This window comes from Peromyscus leucopus, chromosome 13 (genome assembly GCF_004664715.2).
Source record: "Peromyscus leucopus breed LL Stock chromosome 13, UCI_PerLeu_2.1, whole genome shotgun sequence".
Lineage (NCBI taxonomy): Eukaryota > Metazoa > Chordata > Mammalia > Rodentia > Cricetidae > Peromyscus > Peromyscus leucopus.
Genome location: NC_051074.1, coordinates 1591103 through 1605770, shown reverse-complemented (window position 1 = coordinate 1605770; position 14668 = coordinate 1591103). Strand labels below are relative to the sequence as shown.

Genomic DNA, 14668 nt, shown 5'->3' with positions numbered 1-14668 from the left:
GAGGTTGGGGGGCTTCTCCTGAGAAGGTGGCACTTTAGTTGGTTTTGGGATGATAGTTCCCTTAAAGAGAAAAATAGCATATACAAATAATACCATGTTGTTCTCTAAAGGTAAAATTCGTAACCTCAGCAGGAATTTTGAGCCTCAAATGGAATGTTGGGGCCAGAGGGTTTCCAGTGCCCAAGACTCAGAGAATGTCTATTCTGGACAGTTTGGAAAACCACCTGTCCTGGCAAACACTTTGTATAAGTGTCTATGTTGCGTGCCTTTAATCCCAGCACTCGGAAGGCCGAGCCAGGGGAATCTCTGAGTTCAAGGCCAGCCTGGTCTACAGAGCGAGATCCAGGAAAGGTGCAAAGCTATACAGAGAAACCTGTCTTGAAAAACCAAAACCAAAACAACAACAACAAATGTCCATGTTGCCAAGAGGTTGCCTGGCAAAATGACACCACAATTTCTAAAATAAATGATTTATTTATTTATTTATTTATTTATTTATTTATTTATTTATTTATTTATTTATTTATTTATTTTTTAGGTTGGTACAGGTCTTGGGCCAACACTGGAGTTTTATGCACTTGTTTCTCAGGAACTACAGAGGGCTGACTTGGGTCTCTGGAGAGGTGAAGAAGTAACTCTTAGCAATCCAAAAGGTAATGTGCAGATGTGAGTGGGTCGGTTTGTATTACTCAGATCAGGTAAGGGGTCCTACATACTAGTCAGTCTCTGCTGGGGCTTTGTTCTTTGCCTTCTTTTTTTTTTTTTTTTTTTTTTTTTTTTGGTGGGGGGGCTCTATTTTCTCATTTATCCAATGGGAAGGCTTTATAGTTTAGAGGCCGTTGCTCCAGTTTTCTGAAAACTAAATTTCTTAATGTTCTTAGTTATCAGATTTTGTTTTGTTTTGGAAAGTCTCATCTGAAGTTTGGTGACTTGCTCATTTTACAGGAAGCCAAGAAGGGACCAAGTATATTCAAAACCTCCAGGGCCTGTTTGCGCTTCCCTTTGGTAGGACAGCTAAGCCAGCTCATATCGCAAAGGTTAAGATGAAGTTTCGCTTCTTAGGAAAATTAATGGCTAAGGCTATCATGGATTTCAGATTGGTAAGTTTAGGATTGTTTGCTTGTCTGTGATTTTGTACAATGTTCTGTAAAAGTACCTTAGTCCCCTGTACTCAATGCTGTGTTTTAGAGCAGTCTGTTTTGAGTGTGTGCACAAACTGCTTGAGAATTCATTTAAAATGCCAATTCTGCTTATGAAGCACACGTGTAAGGCTGTGACAGCGCCCAACCTCTAGTTTTTGTGTAGCATTCCTTCAGTAGCCAGGCTTCAGTCAGGCAATATAAAGATGACAATAATTGTATTTTTGTCAGGATTCGATTTGATGTTTTTAATTCAGCAAGAAAGCCATGAGCATTGTAGGTAAACTCATTGAATTTCTGTTAGAATGCTCTTGTGATAATAAACCAAGGAATCAATATTCATGGAGGTTTGAATATTTCTGGACTTTTCTTCATTTCCTCTTCTCACATTTTCTGAGGTACTTTATCAGTATGGGTAAAATACTTTCATTTGAGAAACCCACAAGTTTACATTCTCTCTTAAGAGCTCACTAGTTATTTTAGAAGTTCCATTCATTTTGTTTGTTTTAAGTAAGTTTTTCATTTTACCTTCTCTGATTTCAGAATATTAAATATATAAGTAGAATTGTATTGAGTTTACTTGGTTCAGAATAAAGTAAAATTTCACTGACGAACACTTCATGTAGTGTTTCAGAGGTACACAGGTAAAATACTTTATGGACATTGTATGTTCACCATTGGTGTTCATTTTTGTGTTACGCTTAAATAGGTTCTTTTTTTAAAAAGTTTCTTTTTATGAGCATTGATGTTTTATCTGCATGTATGCCTGTGTAAGGATGTCGGTCCTTGTTGCTAGAGTTACAGACAGTTATGAGCTGCCATGTGGGTGCTGGGAATTGAACCTAGGTCCTCTGGAAGAGCTGCCAGTGTTCTTAACCACTGAGCCATTCTCTCCAGTTCCCTTAAATAGGTTCTTTAGCATGCTAAAATTTTGGCAGAGATTTGTGGCTTTCAATTTCATTTAAAGATAGAAACAGTTCCTAATTTTTTCCCCCTGGGATTATTTGACCTATTTAAATGACCTCTCGTAAAGTGCCTATTACAAGCTAGTTGCAACAAAGTATATTGCTTGTTCCCTTTCAGGTGGACCTTCCCCTTGGCCTGCCCTTTTATAAGTGGATGCTGCGGCAGGAAACTTCACTGACATCTCATGATTTATTTGACATTGATCCGGTTGTAGCCAGATCAGTCTATCACCTAGAAGACATTGTCAGACAGAAGAAGAGACTGGAGCAGGATAAATCCCAGGTAGGTCTGGAAGAGACAGTCAGAGGATTAGATCAGTTATTTGTTCTAGAAAAATGAGGTTTGTTCACTGGTTTGTATTTGACCTAGTTTAATTGATAATAGTTTTTATTTATTTATTTTTTTTAATTAAAAAGGGTGTATTTATCTTTATGGGTGTTTTGCCTACATTTGTGTCTGTATATATAACTTGCATGCAGTGCCCCTTGGAAGCCAGAAGAGGATATCAGATGTTACCACATGGAGCTAGGAACTGGACCCAGGTCCTCTGAAAGAGCAACAAGTGCTCTCTCTATCACAGCAATATTTCATCTTAATAGAGATGTTTAATACATCTTTTAAACTAAAAAACAGCCTGATTTCACAATGTACCCGCTGTGATTGCTAATAACAGCAAGTGAATGTCTTGATTTCCAAATAAAATATACTTCAGGAAGTTCTAAGACCAGTTGTCTTAAATTTTAGGTAATCAGATACCTTATCATTAATTCTTCAGAAAGATACTTTGTTTCTCTCTCGTCTTCGCCTCTCTACCACAGTTTGTGCTTGCATTGCGAGTTTATACCACTATACCTAGCTTGGAAATATATTTTAATGGTTGTTGACAGGCTGGGGCTATACAGCTCAAATGTAAAGCACTTAAACTGGCATGTATGAGGTGCTAGGTTCACTACCCAGTATTATTAATCAAGAACAGGTTTATGGATGCCTACCCTTTGAAGTTTCTGTTTCATCTCACAGATAATCATGAGCTCTATATCATTGCTGTCTTTTTTTAATCTATATATTACCAGCTCATTTAGGCTCAGTCTGTGATTATATGTATGGGTATTGGATATCAGAAGAAAACAGGTTGTATTTTCTAAAAAGTAACATTGTGCAGTAACCAACTGTCATTTTATAGTTATTTATTTGTATTTATGGGTATGTATGACCGCTTGTATCTGAGTTTGTATACTGCATGCGTGCCTGGTGCCCAAAAAGGCCAGAAAAAGGCGTCAGTTTTTCTATACCTGGGTTATAGGTGGCTATGAGTCACCATATGGATTCTAGGAACAGAACTTAGGTCCTCTGAAAAATCAGCACCAGTGCTATTAACAGCTAAGCTATCTTTCCAGCACTTTAAGATTATTTAAGGTAAGACTAGCACATTCATAAAAGACAGCATTGCACTTTGATGGAGTAAACGTAGTAGAGGCTGGAAGATGATTTGAAAGGGTATTCATTTTATCTCCCAGTTATGTTTATGAGGAGATAGTGTCTAAAGATGCTGTGATCGTTATTAGTATTCATTGTCAGCACATAGGAGACAAGTCTCTGGCACACTTGTGTGGAATTATCTAGTAAAGTTTAGCCTCTGACATTGTATCTGTGTTGTGTTGTCTTGATTACGTTAATGAGGTAGAAAGACTAGCTCACAGTGAGTGGCCCTATTCTATAAGCAGAAGATCTTGGGTTGTGTAAGAGTGGGGAAAGTGAGCTGCGCATTAACATGTGCATTCTGAGCACTGAGTTCTGCTTGTGACTGGCTGTACTATGAACAATTCTCTCAAGTTCCTGCCATTATGACTGTACTAGTAGCCCCTTCCTTCCTTCCTTCCTTCCTTCCTTCCTTCCTTCCTTCCTTCCTTCCTTCCTTCCTTCCTCCCTCCTCCCTCCCTCCCTCCCTCCCTCCCTCCCTCTCCTCTCTCTCTCTCTCTCTCTCTCTCCTCTCCTCTCCTCTCCTCTCCTCTCCTCTCCTCTCCTCTCCTCTCCTCTTCTCTCTCTCTCTCTCTCTCTCTCTCTCTCTCTCTCTCTCTCTCTCTCTCTCTCTCCCCTCTCTCAATTAAAATGTTTTTAAACCACAGATCCCCCCTCATCCCTCCTCTTGTTCTACCTCCTCTTCCCCCTACAACTCAACTCCCATCCCCTCCTCTGAAAGGGTAAGTTCTCCCATGTGGGGACAGCAAAGTCTGGTACATTCAGTTGAAGCAGGACCAAGCCCCTGCCCTTTGTATCAAGGATGGACAAGGGGTCTGACCATAGGTAATAGGATTCAGAAAGCCAACTCATACACCAGGGATAGTTCTGATCACACTGCCCCTCAAACAGACCCTGCTACACATCTCTCTCCATATGCAGAGTGTCTAGTCTGGAATATTCCTATGAGCTTAGTTTAGTTATCTCTGTAGATTTCCCATCATGACTTGACCACTTCCCCACCCCCCAACCCCACCCCATATAATCCCTGTTTTTTCTCTTTGACTGGACTCTTGGAGCTCGGCCTGGTGCTTGGTTGTAGATTTCTGCATCTGCTTCCATCAGTTACTGGATGAAGGCTCTATGATGACAGTTAGGGTGTTCACCAATCTGATTACCAGGGTAGGCCAGTTCAGATACCATCACCACTATTGCTAGTAGTCTAATCTGGGGTCGGTCTTATGGATTCCTGGGAATTTCCCTATCTCCAGGGTTCTCTGTTGCCCTATAATGTCTCCCTCTATCAAGATACATCTTTCATTGCTCTCCCACTCCTTCCTTCCCCCAGCTCAACCATCCTGTTCCCTCATGTTCTCATCCCCCAACCCCTCCCCTCTATTGCCTTCCTTATCCCCAGTTTACTCATGGAGATCTCATCTGTTTACCCATCTGTATGTCCCTCTTAATGTCCTCCTTGTTTCCTAGCTTCTCTGGAGCTGTGGGTTATAGTCTGATTATCCTTTGCTTTACATCTAGTATCCACTTATGAGTGGGTACATACCATGTTTGTCTTTTTTTTCTTCCTTTTTTAAAATTTCTTTTTATTTATCTGTTTATTTATTTAAATTAAGAAAATTTAAAAATATGGAACACTTCATGAATTTGCATGTTGTCCTTGCACAGGGGCCATGCTAATCTCTGTATCATTCCAATTTTAGTATAGGTGCTGCCCAAACGAGCACCATGTTTATCTTTTTGAGTCTGTGTTAACTCATTCAGGATCATATTTTCTAGTTTGATATTGGCTGTTGACTTGCTGTAAATTACCTTTATTGCGTTTCGGTATGTTTCTTGTATTCCTGATCTCTCCGAGACCCTTATCATGAAGGGGTGTTGGATTTTGTCAAAGGCTTTTTCAGCATCTAATGAGATGATCATGTGGGGTTTTTTTCTTTCAGTTTGTTTATATGATGGATTACATTGACAGATTTTCATATGTTGAACTATTCTTGCATCTCTAGGATGAAGTCTACTTGATCATGGTGGATGATTTGTGTGTGTGTGTGTTGTGTGTTCTTGGATTTGCTGGTATTTTATTCAGTATTTTTGCATCACTGTTCATCACTGTTCTGTAATTCTTTGTTGCATCTTTGGTTTGGGTATCAGGGTAACTGTAGCCTCATAGAAAGAGTTTGGCAATGTTCCTTCTGTTTGTTTCTATTGTGTGGAACAATTTGAGGAGCATTGGTATTAGCTCTTCTTTGAAATTCTGGTAGAATTATGAACTGAAATGATCTGGGCCTGGGCTTTTTTTGGTTGGGAGATTTCTCGCTTTACTTTTTTTTTTTAAGAGGTCACCGCTTCCTTCAGGACATATAGCCCAAAGTCATGGGCAGAGCAAATACCACTATGCAAATTAAAATAAATGAATAAACAATATTTTAAAGGGTATTTAGAATTGTGTAGGTTTGTATTGAACAACTGCAAGACTTTTGTTGTGTTGGTGTATTTGCTTATGCCCATGGAGTCCAGAGGTTCACTTTGGATAGCTTCCTCAGTCATTCTCCACCTGATGTTTTGGATACATAGCTCTTTGAGCCTAAATCTCACTGATTGGCTTGACTAGCTGTCCATTGAACTTCAGGGGTCTGCTTGATTTCCCATTCCTACCCTAAGGTTCTCAAACACTAATAATTTAAACTTCTAACACATTGTTTAGCATGTGTTACATAAAGAATGGGAAAGAAATAAAAGGAGATAAAACCTGTAGCATGTTTTGATTGCCTCACGTATACCCAATCTTCTTGTAAGATGCATTTACTTTTGGTGTCCTAACTTTATGTAAACTTAATATGTTGCCAAGGATTACTTTGAGTTTCTGATCCTCCTCCCTCTCAATCCCAAATGCTGGAACTAAATATGTTTGTCACAATGTCAGGTTTATTCAGTACTGGCGGCTAAACCCAGGGTGCATAACCAGATGACCTACATCCCTGACCCACTCTCCCCTTGTTTTGTAAAACATACAAACAAGGCACATTTTTCTGGTTCATATTTGACTGGTTTTTTTGTTTGTTTGTTTGGTTTTTTGTTTGTTTGTTTGGTTTTAAAACAATGCTAGGGACCATATCTGCCACTTCATGTCTGCTAGGCAAGCACTCCACCACTGAGCTAGACCCTTGACCTGGTAGATGAAATTCTCACAAGATAATTGGGAATATGTTTAAATTCAATTTGATATGGTATATAAGCCAGAGAAACTAAGTTTCTTCTCTTTAAATATGTTCTAGATGTACTGAATGTAATCGGGGTAGAGAATGACCATGTAATCGGGGTAGAGAGTTGGGATCACTTTGGTCTACACCAGGTTGTTTAGAGACAGGTTTGTTTTATTTTTTAAAAACTTGTGAACAAAATCATAGGTTTCTTAAGGATTTTCATATGCATCATTATAGTTTGTACATTTTTTTGTCCTCATCCTTTCCCCCAGTCCATTAACTTTCCCCCCCGCAAGGTGGTGGTCTTTCTGCTGTCATGTGTGTATCTGCATGGGCAGGTGTGCAAATGTTCTCTCTAGACTCCTCATTAGAACAAACCTCCAGGATTTCCTATGTCCCTCTCCTTGACTTTTCCTCCTCACTTGTTCCTCCATAATCCCCTGTTTGCTTTAGTGAAGGATAGTTTGAGAGCTTTTTAATGAATCGGCATTAATTAACTGCCTTCATTTCAGTACTTCAATTTGTGTGTTTGTCATTGATCCTTAATGTTTAAAAAAAAATAGTATTTATGTAGACTTTCTAAGTTGTAAGCATTTAAAAAATCCTCTGCGTTTGATGTGACTTGGCTCAGCTTTCTTGGAAGCCCCCACCCCCGATGTACAAAGCTGTACTGTGCTTTGTGGATAAGAAGTGAATATCTCCAGGGTGTGCTTTACACTTGTGAGCCTTGTAGGGGAGGGGAAAAATTTATTATACTGCCTATAATTTTCCAAATTATATATACTCTTGGGTATACAGTTAGGTTTATCAATACAGGCCTAGAATTAAGACAAGTTTTTTTTTTTTTTTTCCCTTCTGTTTTGTTAAAGCTTAACAAATGCATAGGGACTTTCTCTCATATTTGATTTGAGTGTGTTTACATGGAGCAACTATTTCTCAGTATGGAAAATACCTCAGCAATCCTGTTTCTCTCCACAAAAATAGTTGTATCGATACAGAGGTGTTTAAAATGATTCCTTTTGTGATTCCAGTGACTTGTTTAATATGTAGAATATAACCAAAAATTTAACCAGCACTACAGGAATCATCAGTTGTTACACTATTCTGTTTTTTTGTGACTACAATAGAATTTTGCATAAATTTCTGTGTTCTTTCCTCTCTCCATTAAAAGACCAAAGAGAGTCTACAGTATGCATTAGAAACTCTTACGATGAATGGCTGTTCAGTGGAAGATCTAGGACTGGATTTCACACTGCCAGGGTTTCCCAACATTGAACTGAAGAAAGGAGGGAAAGATATACCAGTGACTATCCACAATTTGGAGGAATACCTAAGAGTATGTATTGTCTCTTTTCTGTGGGTCATGGGCCATAGGACTTTGTGTGCTGTGTTCCTATGAGGAGGGGAGTTAGGATTGCTGAACTTGGTCCCTTAGCTTCTTGCACACCACTGGGACCACTCTTGGAGGCCCTTTCAGCCTTTGTAAGCTTCTGTGCACTTTGTAGAGAACACACAAATATCTTATGCTAAAACAACAGCAAAGAAATCCTAAGAAGTTAACTTTCTCCATACTTTGAAAATAGACACAAAAGTCTAAACATAGGAGGTGAGACCTGTGGATAGACAGGTGGACTTTGTGGATCATTGAAGAAACACAGTCTTCCACCCAGTCTCATAACATGCTACCAAAAACTGCATGTTGAATAGGTCCACCATAGTCCACTTTTAGGATGACCCTCAACATTGTGGGCTCTGTCTGCTACTCATCTCAAGGGTGACTTAGAAAAGTGACCTTAAATTTTATCCTTTGTTGGTTCAAAGGACAGAGTGGAATTCCTTATCTGTTATTCACACATCAAAGGCTCCATCATAATGGAGCAGCAGTGTATAGATGCCCTGTATCTTCTCTCAACTGGGAAGAGCTCTAGGTCTGAAAGGTTGCACTTTACTCTGCAGAAAACATGTTTGTGTAAAAAAACCTTACCAGTTCTTTCTCAGTGCCTCATATAATCTTAAATTGACCCATCTTTAAGAGTGATTGAATATCATCCATTACACCACATTTTTCTCTTGTAGGAGAAGATATCAATGAAAAGGAGTCATCACTTGTTTGAACTACATTTCTGCCCTTGTTTTAAGCCAGATGCCTTGGCAGAATTGCTTTTAAGACACCAACATACCTACACATACATGCCTACACATACCCACACTTAATGTGTTTGGGCTCACCCACTCCAAAGCGTATTTACAGCGGTAGACTTTAAGGTTGCTAAATGTAGGAGAAACTATTTTCCTTTGCATGCAAATATTACAAGCTATATCTTTATATTTAGCATTGTTTAAAAGTTTGCTTGGGTTTATTCTTGACATGGGCTAAAAAGAACATTGGATTCAAGCTAGAATACTCATTTTGAAACCTTGGTCTTACGTAAAATCTTATGTGGGACTTTAGAGCCTCTGGAAAACTTCAGCTGTAGTTTCTTTATTTTCTTTAAAAAGATGATATCCAAGATCCTTGCCTTCCCAGCAGTTCTATGACTCAAGTAATCCCTTTTAATAACTAATCAGGCTATCTTCTCATATTACTTGTTTCTTGTACTATCTTTGAAGAAGCTGCGTTTCCAGCTTACTAACAATGTGCAAACATCCATATCCTTGCTTTTCCAAAAGTACTTTATAATTGTTAGTTTTAAAGTGTAATAATGGTTTCATCTTAATCTGAATATTCTATGTACCAATAAATTAACCAGGGCCACTGGGAGCTGAGTAAATTTAGAGCTGCTTTTTCTTATCCTCAGATTTTGTTCTCCTGCATGTCCAAGCTGTATCTGTTTCTAAGAAGAGGCACACACTGCAGAGGACAGGAGTTAGAAGTCAATATTCCACATTAAAAATGTGGCCAGTTGCTAATTAAGGATCTTGAAATGTTAATCTTTAATTTCAGTAGTAACATTTTAACCTCTTGGGATATTATCTTTGTCTTCTAGTAAGACAACATGTAATTATCTTCTGGAGGGAAGGTTTTCTATGAAGTTTTAAAACAATGTAAAAATGTATGTGGCAGTTTTGACATTGTCTTACTTTTATCTGACTGGCCTTTTACTGATGTAGTTTTCTTGGAGATAGTCTGGAGATTGAATAACTTTATGGTGTGGTTTTGCTGTCCTGGAACTCACTCTGTCGATAAGGCTGGCCTTGAACTCAGAGATGTGCCTTCCTGTGCCTCTTCAGTGCTGGGATTAAAGGCATGTGCCACCACACCTGGCTTAATAACACTTTTTTAAGTTTTAGCCTTTAAAGTGATTCTAGAAGGTCATTTACTATACTTTGTCACATATTGAATAGAAAACAGATTTGGAATTTTGTGGAATTTTAAAAATGACTTCTTTTTGCAGTTGGTGATATTCTGGGCACTAAATGAAGGTGTTTCTAGGCAATTTGACTCATTCAGAGATGGATTTGAATCAGTTTTCCCACTCAGTCATCTTCAGTACTTCTACCCAGAAGAAGTAAGTAGCTCTTGTCTAAAAGACATGGTCATTTCTCTGTCTGTGTAATTATCATAGCAGAGTAGTTTACCTTACGCCTTCAAACCCTACCATTCTACAGCATTTTTGAGTAAGTAAGGGCTTGGAGTTTGGGGAAGGCTACGGAAATTTTCTGATTAAGGAAGTTTGTTAAATAAGAGTGTTCTAGAGGCAGAGAGGGATAGAATTCCTTCTGTGAAAGTAAAATACAGCAGCAGCATTCTGCTCAGAGCGCCCTGCTGGTCAATGTGAAGGGGACTTGGCGAAGTTGCACCCTGGAAGCCATGTTTTTAGACAGCTACTTGTCACCCAAGCATGCAGGTGTTTCTTTACTAATTCTTTGTCCTTATTTCATCTCAAAGCTGGATCAGCTCCTGTGTGGCAGTAAAGCAGACACTTGGGATGCAAAAACATTGATGGAATGCTGCAGGCCTGATCATGGCTATACTCATGACAGGTAGGTATGGACTCTGCCAGTTCTTCAGTTTTAGTTAGAGATTTAGAGGGAGAGGGATCAACTCATCAAAGTTTGTGGGATGTTTTTTTCCTAAAATTTTGTATTGTTAAAGTTGTTCTATTTGGATTTCAGCTATGACAGCAAAATAAACTTTTAAATAATGTGTTGTAATGAGAGTTCATATGTAACCATATCTGAAAATAGATGTCATTATCAATGATTATAAGTGAGGCTTCATATATTGGCATAGTATTTTAACACAAAATAATTCTGTTCTTGTTTTAGTCGAGCTGTGAAGTTCTTGTTTGAGATTCTCAGTAGTTTTGATAATGAGCAGCAGAGGTTGTTTCTCCAGTTTGTGACGGGTAGCCCACGATTGCCGGTTGGAGGTGGGTAGTGTCTGTGCTTAGCCTTAATTCTGTGAGTGAAGCATCACTTGTCTTTGGAGACAGCCCATTACTTGGAGTACAGTGTTTCTTAGTTACTACAATCCATTAGGTTTCTAAGGTGACCACCTATCTGCCTGGGAGTATGAAGAAACACTGGCAGAGAAGTTCAGAGCCTGCCTTAAACATACACAGTCACTAATGTACAGGAATGTTGCTTCGATAAAATTCTAGAGTGTTTGCAAATTTTAAATTCTTAATTGACTTAGATAAGAATAGATTCTAAAAATAAGTTGAATGAGTCTGCTTAGTTGGTTTGAATTTTTTAACTTTTATTTTGTGTATGGGTGTTTTGCTTGTCCTGTATGCCTAAGGCCAGAAGAGGGTATTGGATTGATCCTCCTTGGACTGGATGCCTGTCATTCACCCTGTAGGTGCTGGCAATTGAGTCCAGAAGAGTGGCCAATGCTCTTAGCTAGTCAGCCATCATTAGCCAAAAGAGAGGACTACTTTGTGTGGGAGTTTTAATACTGAACAAAGCAGTGATGTGTCTTGTGACATTTGAAAAAAATAACCAAATTTCTTGAACTCTATTTCTCTTAATTAGGGTTCCGGAGTTTAAATCCACCTCTGACAATTGTGCGGAAGACATTTGAATCAACAGAAAACCCAGATGACTTCTTACCCTCTGTAATGACTTGTGTGAACTATCTTAAGTTGCCGGACTACTCGAGCATTGAGATAATGCGTGATAAACTGTTGATAGCAGCAAGAGAAGGCCAACAGTCGTTCCATCTTTCCTGATCACAACAAGAAATCAATGTCTGCCTGTTACAGCAAAAGAAAAAAAAATCATGATTTCTTTTCTGTGTGTCACCTGAGTCAAGGAAACATGTTCCTCCTTCTTGTTGTAGGAAATCGGCTTGCAGATTATAATTCATAATGGCCCCGTGGACTTAAAGTGATCAGGCCCTAAAACGTTGTTGTGATGAGGTTTCTTTAGCAAGTTCGTGTTTAAATTATCATTTATTTGATGAGTGAAGTTTTTAACTTGCTTTGCTGTGTGAAATTTCAAAGGGATGTTTTTTCAGGCTGGAACAATAAATGTCGCTGTGCAGTTTAATTCTGGGCTGTGTGTATCCATCTAGCTAAGTTTGCAATTTGTTTCTTCCAAAGACAACTCTTGTACATAAGTACAGACATTAAACTCATGTGTATTTGACAACTCTAGTTTAGTAAATGGGTTCTGTGTGCTTTCCACCTCTCTCAATTTCTTTTTCCACTTCATTGCTGCCTCTGCAGTTCATACAGGTTGTTTTTGTTTTTAAATAATTCAACATGAACAGTTAAAGACATTTTCATTAGCCCTGGGCCTTGTCATCCTGGGCTCTTTCAAATTAAGATACAATTTAAAATTCATTGAATTTAAATATATTCTCAATATAATTCAGCCTTTGTAACTAGGTAAGTAGGCTTTTCTTATAGCTTAGTTTTAATATAGTTACAGAGCACTCCTGGCTTTTTGCCAAGTGACACACTAGGTCTGTTTACATAATATTTCCATCACCCTCTGGAAAGGAGGAAGGAAAGCGCATTCATTTTTCTGTGTAGGTTAAAAGGTCCACAGCTTGGGCTGGCCAGTATTTATCCCATGGCCAGACCATTTTAAATTGATGTCAAGTTTTAAATTAATTACTTTTCATTCCGTATTGGAGTTTAAATTATTTTTTTTCCTTCCCCTACTCCTGTTTTAAGTTGCTGTTCTCAGTCTTTATTTCACTCTCTCATCATCTCCCAGCGTTAATTGAATTGCAGATGAACCGCTCAGCCTTTGTCTCCACACAGATCAAAGCACCTGTAAACAATGCTGTCCATTTGTTTGTGTGCTCATTTCTCAGATCTGCAATAATCCGTCAGGTTAATGTTTTTACCTAAAAATAAAAGAAGTTTGCTTCACCATTTTTTGTTTATAGTTCTGTGCTGTACACATGCCCACCTGTCTAAGATAAGCCGTCTTGGCCACATTACAGTGCAAGTAAGTCGTTGTGTGACCACAAGTCCAGCCGTGGCGGGTCTTGTTGTTTACAGCTTCTTGAACACAAAATGTGGAAAGAAAATGGGAGCTGATCCATTCCTTCCTAAGGCTCAAATGAAGACTAATAAATTTGAACTCTGCCTTCATCTCCTTCAAAATGAGATGCACCTTTTTTTTAACAAAAAAAAAAAAAACAAAAAAAAACAAAAAACAAAACTGAACTTTGAAAAAACTAATTGTGCTGACTCTCTTGACATATAGCCTTCTTCATCCCATCGCCCCAAAGGAAGGTAGTGGTTTAGTTTACTACTGTAACTGTCATTCTACACTGACCTTGCCTTACGTGGAAACATCCCCTGCTGACAGAAATCTTTGGACAGTTTGCCCAGTGTGGAGGAGTTGGGGCAGGAGGCCTCTGCTCACAGAGGCTTGTAAATGAGCAATGTTACCTAGAAGGGGAGGGATTTGGGTTCTTCAGCTTCACCCTGTTGGCCAGAAGATCTGGGCTCCTTTGTCTCCAAAGTTCTTGTGTTTTACAAACTGAGCACAAACATTTTTGTGTGAGCATAGCATTTTGTTCCTCACTTTTTAAAGGTCTGTTAAAATGTAGACATCTGTATAAAAGAAAGTGATGTTTCATATTAAAATAACCTGTATTTGCATTTTACACCTGTGGTGCTGGCAGATTTGGCTTCAATGATTCCTTGCATCAATTGAATGCTTATGGTTCTGACTGGACTGTTTCAGAGCCGGAAGTCATTGAAAAGCTTTGGTTGTCATTTTACTGTGTTCAGTACGTGGGACCTGTGGTTAATTGGGGTCAGGAAGACCACATTTTAAAGCACTCTCATCAGAGGCCTTAGTTTTGCACACTGGGGGAATGTACACTTGGTTTGCTGTGCTCTAGTCCTCACTAAAGGATTGATTCAGGGACCAGCAAGCACCATTGTTGGTATGACGGCCAATGCTGCACTGTCAGGATGTTAACAGAATCTCTCTTGTCCTAGGAGAGTAGACTGCATAGAGATCTAAGAGGCAGTAGGTGCCGTGGCCCAGCTCAGCAAAAGCATATCATATAGCCACCAACACTGGGAGTGTCTGGTTGTTGTCAAGCTAGGCACACCTCATGAGGAGTTTTACAGCCAACAGCTGAGCTCCTGTTCAAGAGTGACTTCTTGAGCATCTGTGCATGAAGGCCAAGGACCAGAGCCCCAGCTTCTGCCTCTCACAGGCAGGTCCCCACTCCTGTCTGTGTTTCTACTCCCCCAACAGTCCCACCAGCACTGTGCAGTCATGCCTTTCATTTTTGTTGTTTTGTCTTTAATGTGGGTGGGTGCTGGTGACCCAAACTAGGTCCTCGTGCTTATGGCTCAAGCACTCAACCCACTGAGCCGTTGTCTCCCTAGCCCATCACCAGCAGATTGAGTTTTTGGTGTTCTCTCAAGTTCACCTTGTTTTGAGATTCCTTTTCATTTAACAGTA

General features: G+C 39.2%; 1 protein-coding gene and 1 non-coding gene across 2 annotated transcripts in view; one reads left to right on the top strand and one right to left on the bottom strand.

Moving 5' to 3' along the window:
• The window catches only part of LOC114682928 (E3 ubiquitin-protein ligase TRIP12-like), a 117890-nt gene extending 104783 nt beyond the window's left edge, over positions 1 to 13107 (top strand). Inside the window, 8 exon segments of the mRNA XM_028857049.2 lie at positions 539 to 653; positions 946 to 1100; positions 2223 to 2387; positions 7953 to 8117; positions 10177 to 10290; positions 10671 to 10765; positions 11051 to 11154; positions 11759 to 13107. Coding sequence (XP_028712882.1) covers positions 539 to 653; positions 946 to 1100; positions 2223 to 2387; positions 7953 to 8117; positions 10177 to 10290; positions 10671 to 10765; positions 11051 to 11154; positions 11759 to 11955 — 1110 coding nt within the window. The 3' untranslated portion in view covers positions 11956 to 13107.
• LOC114682937 lies at positions 5202 to 5305 on the bottom strand. Its single transcript, XR_003733110.1, has one exon. It is a non-coding gene; the product is annotated as a U6 spliceosomal RNA (small nuclear RNA).
• Positions 13108 to 14668: the final 1561 nt, after the last annotated feature.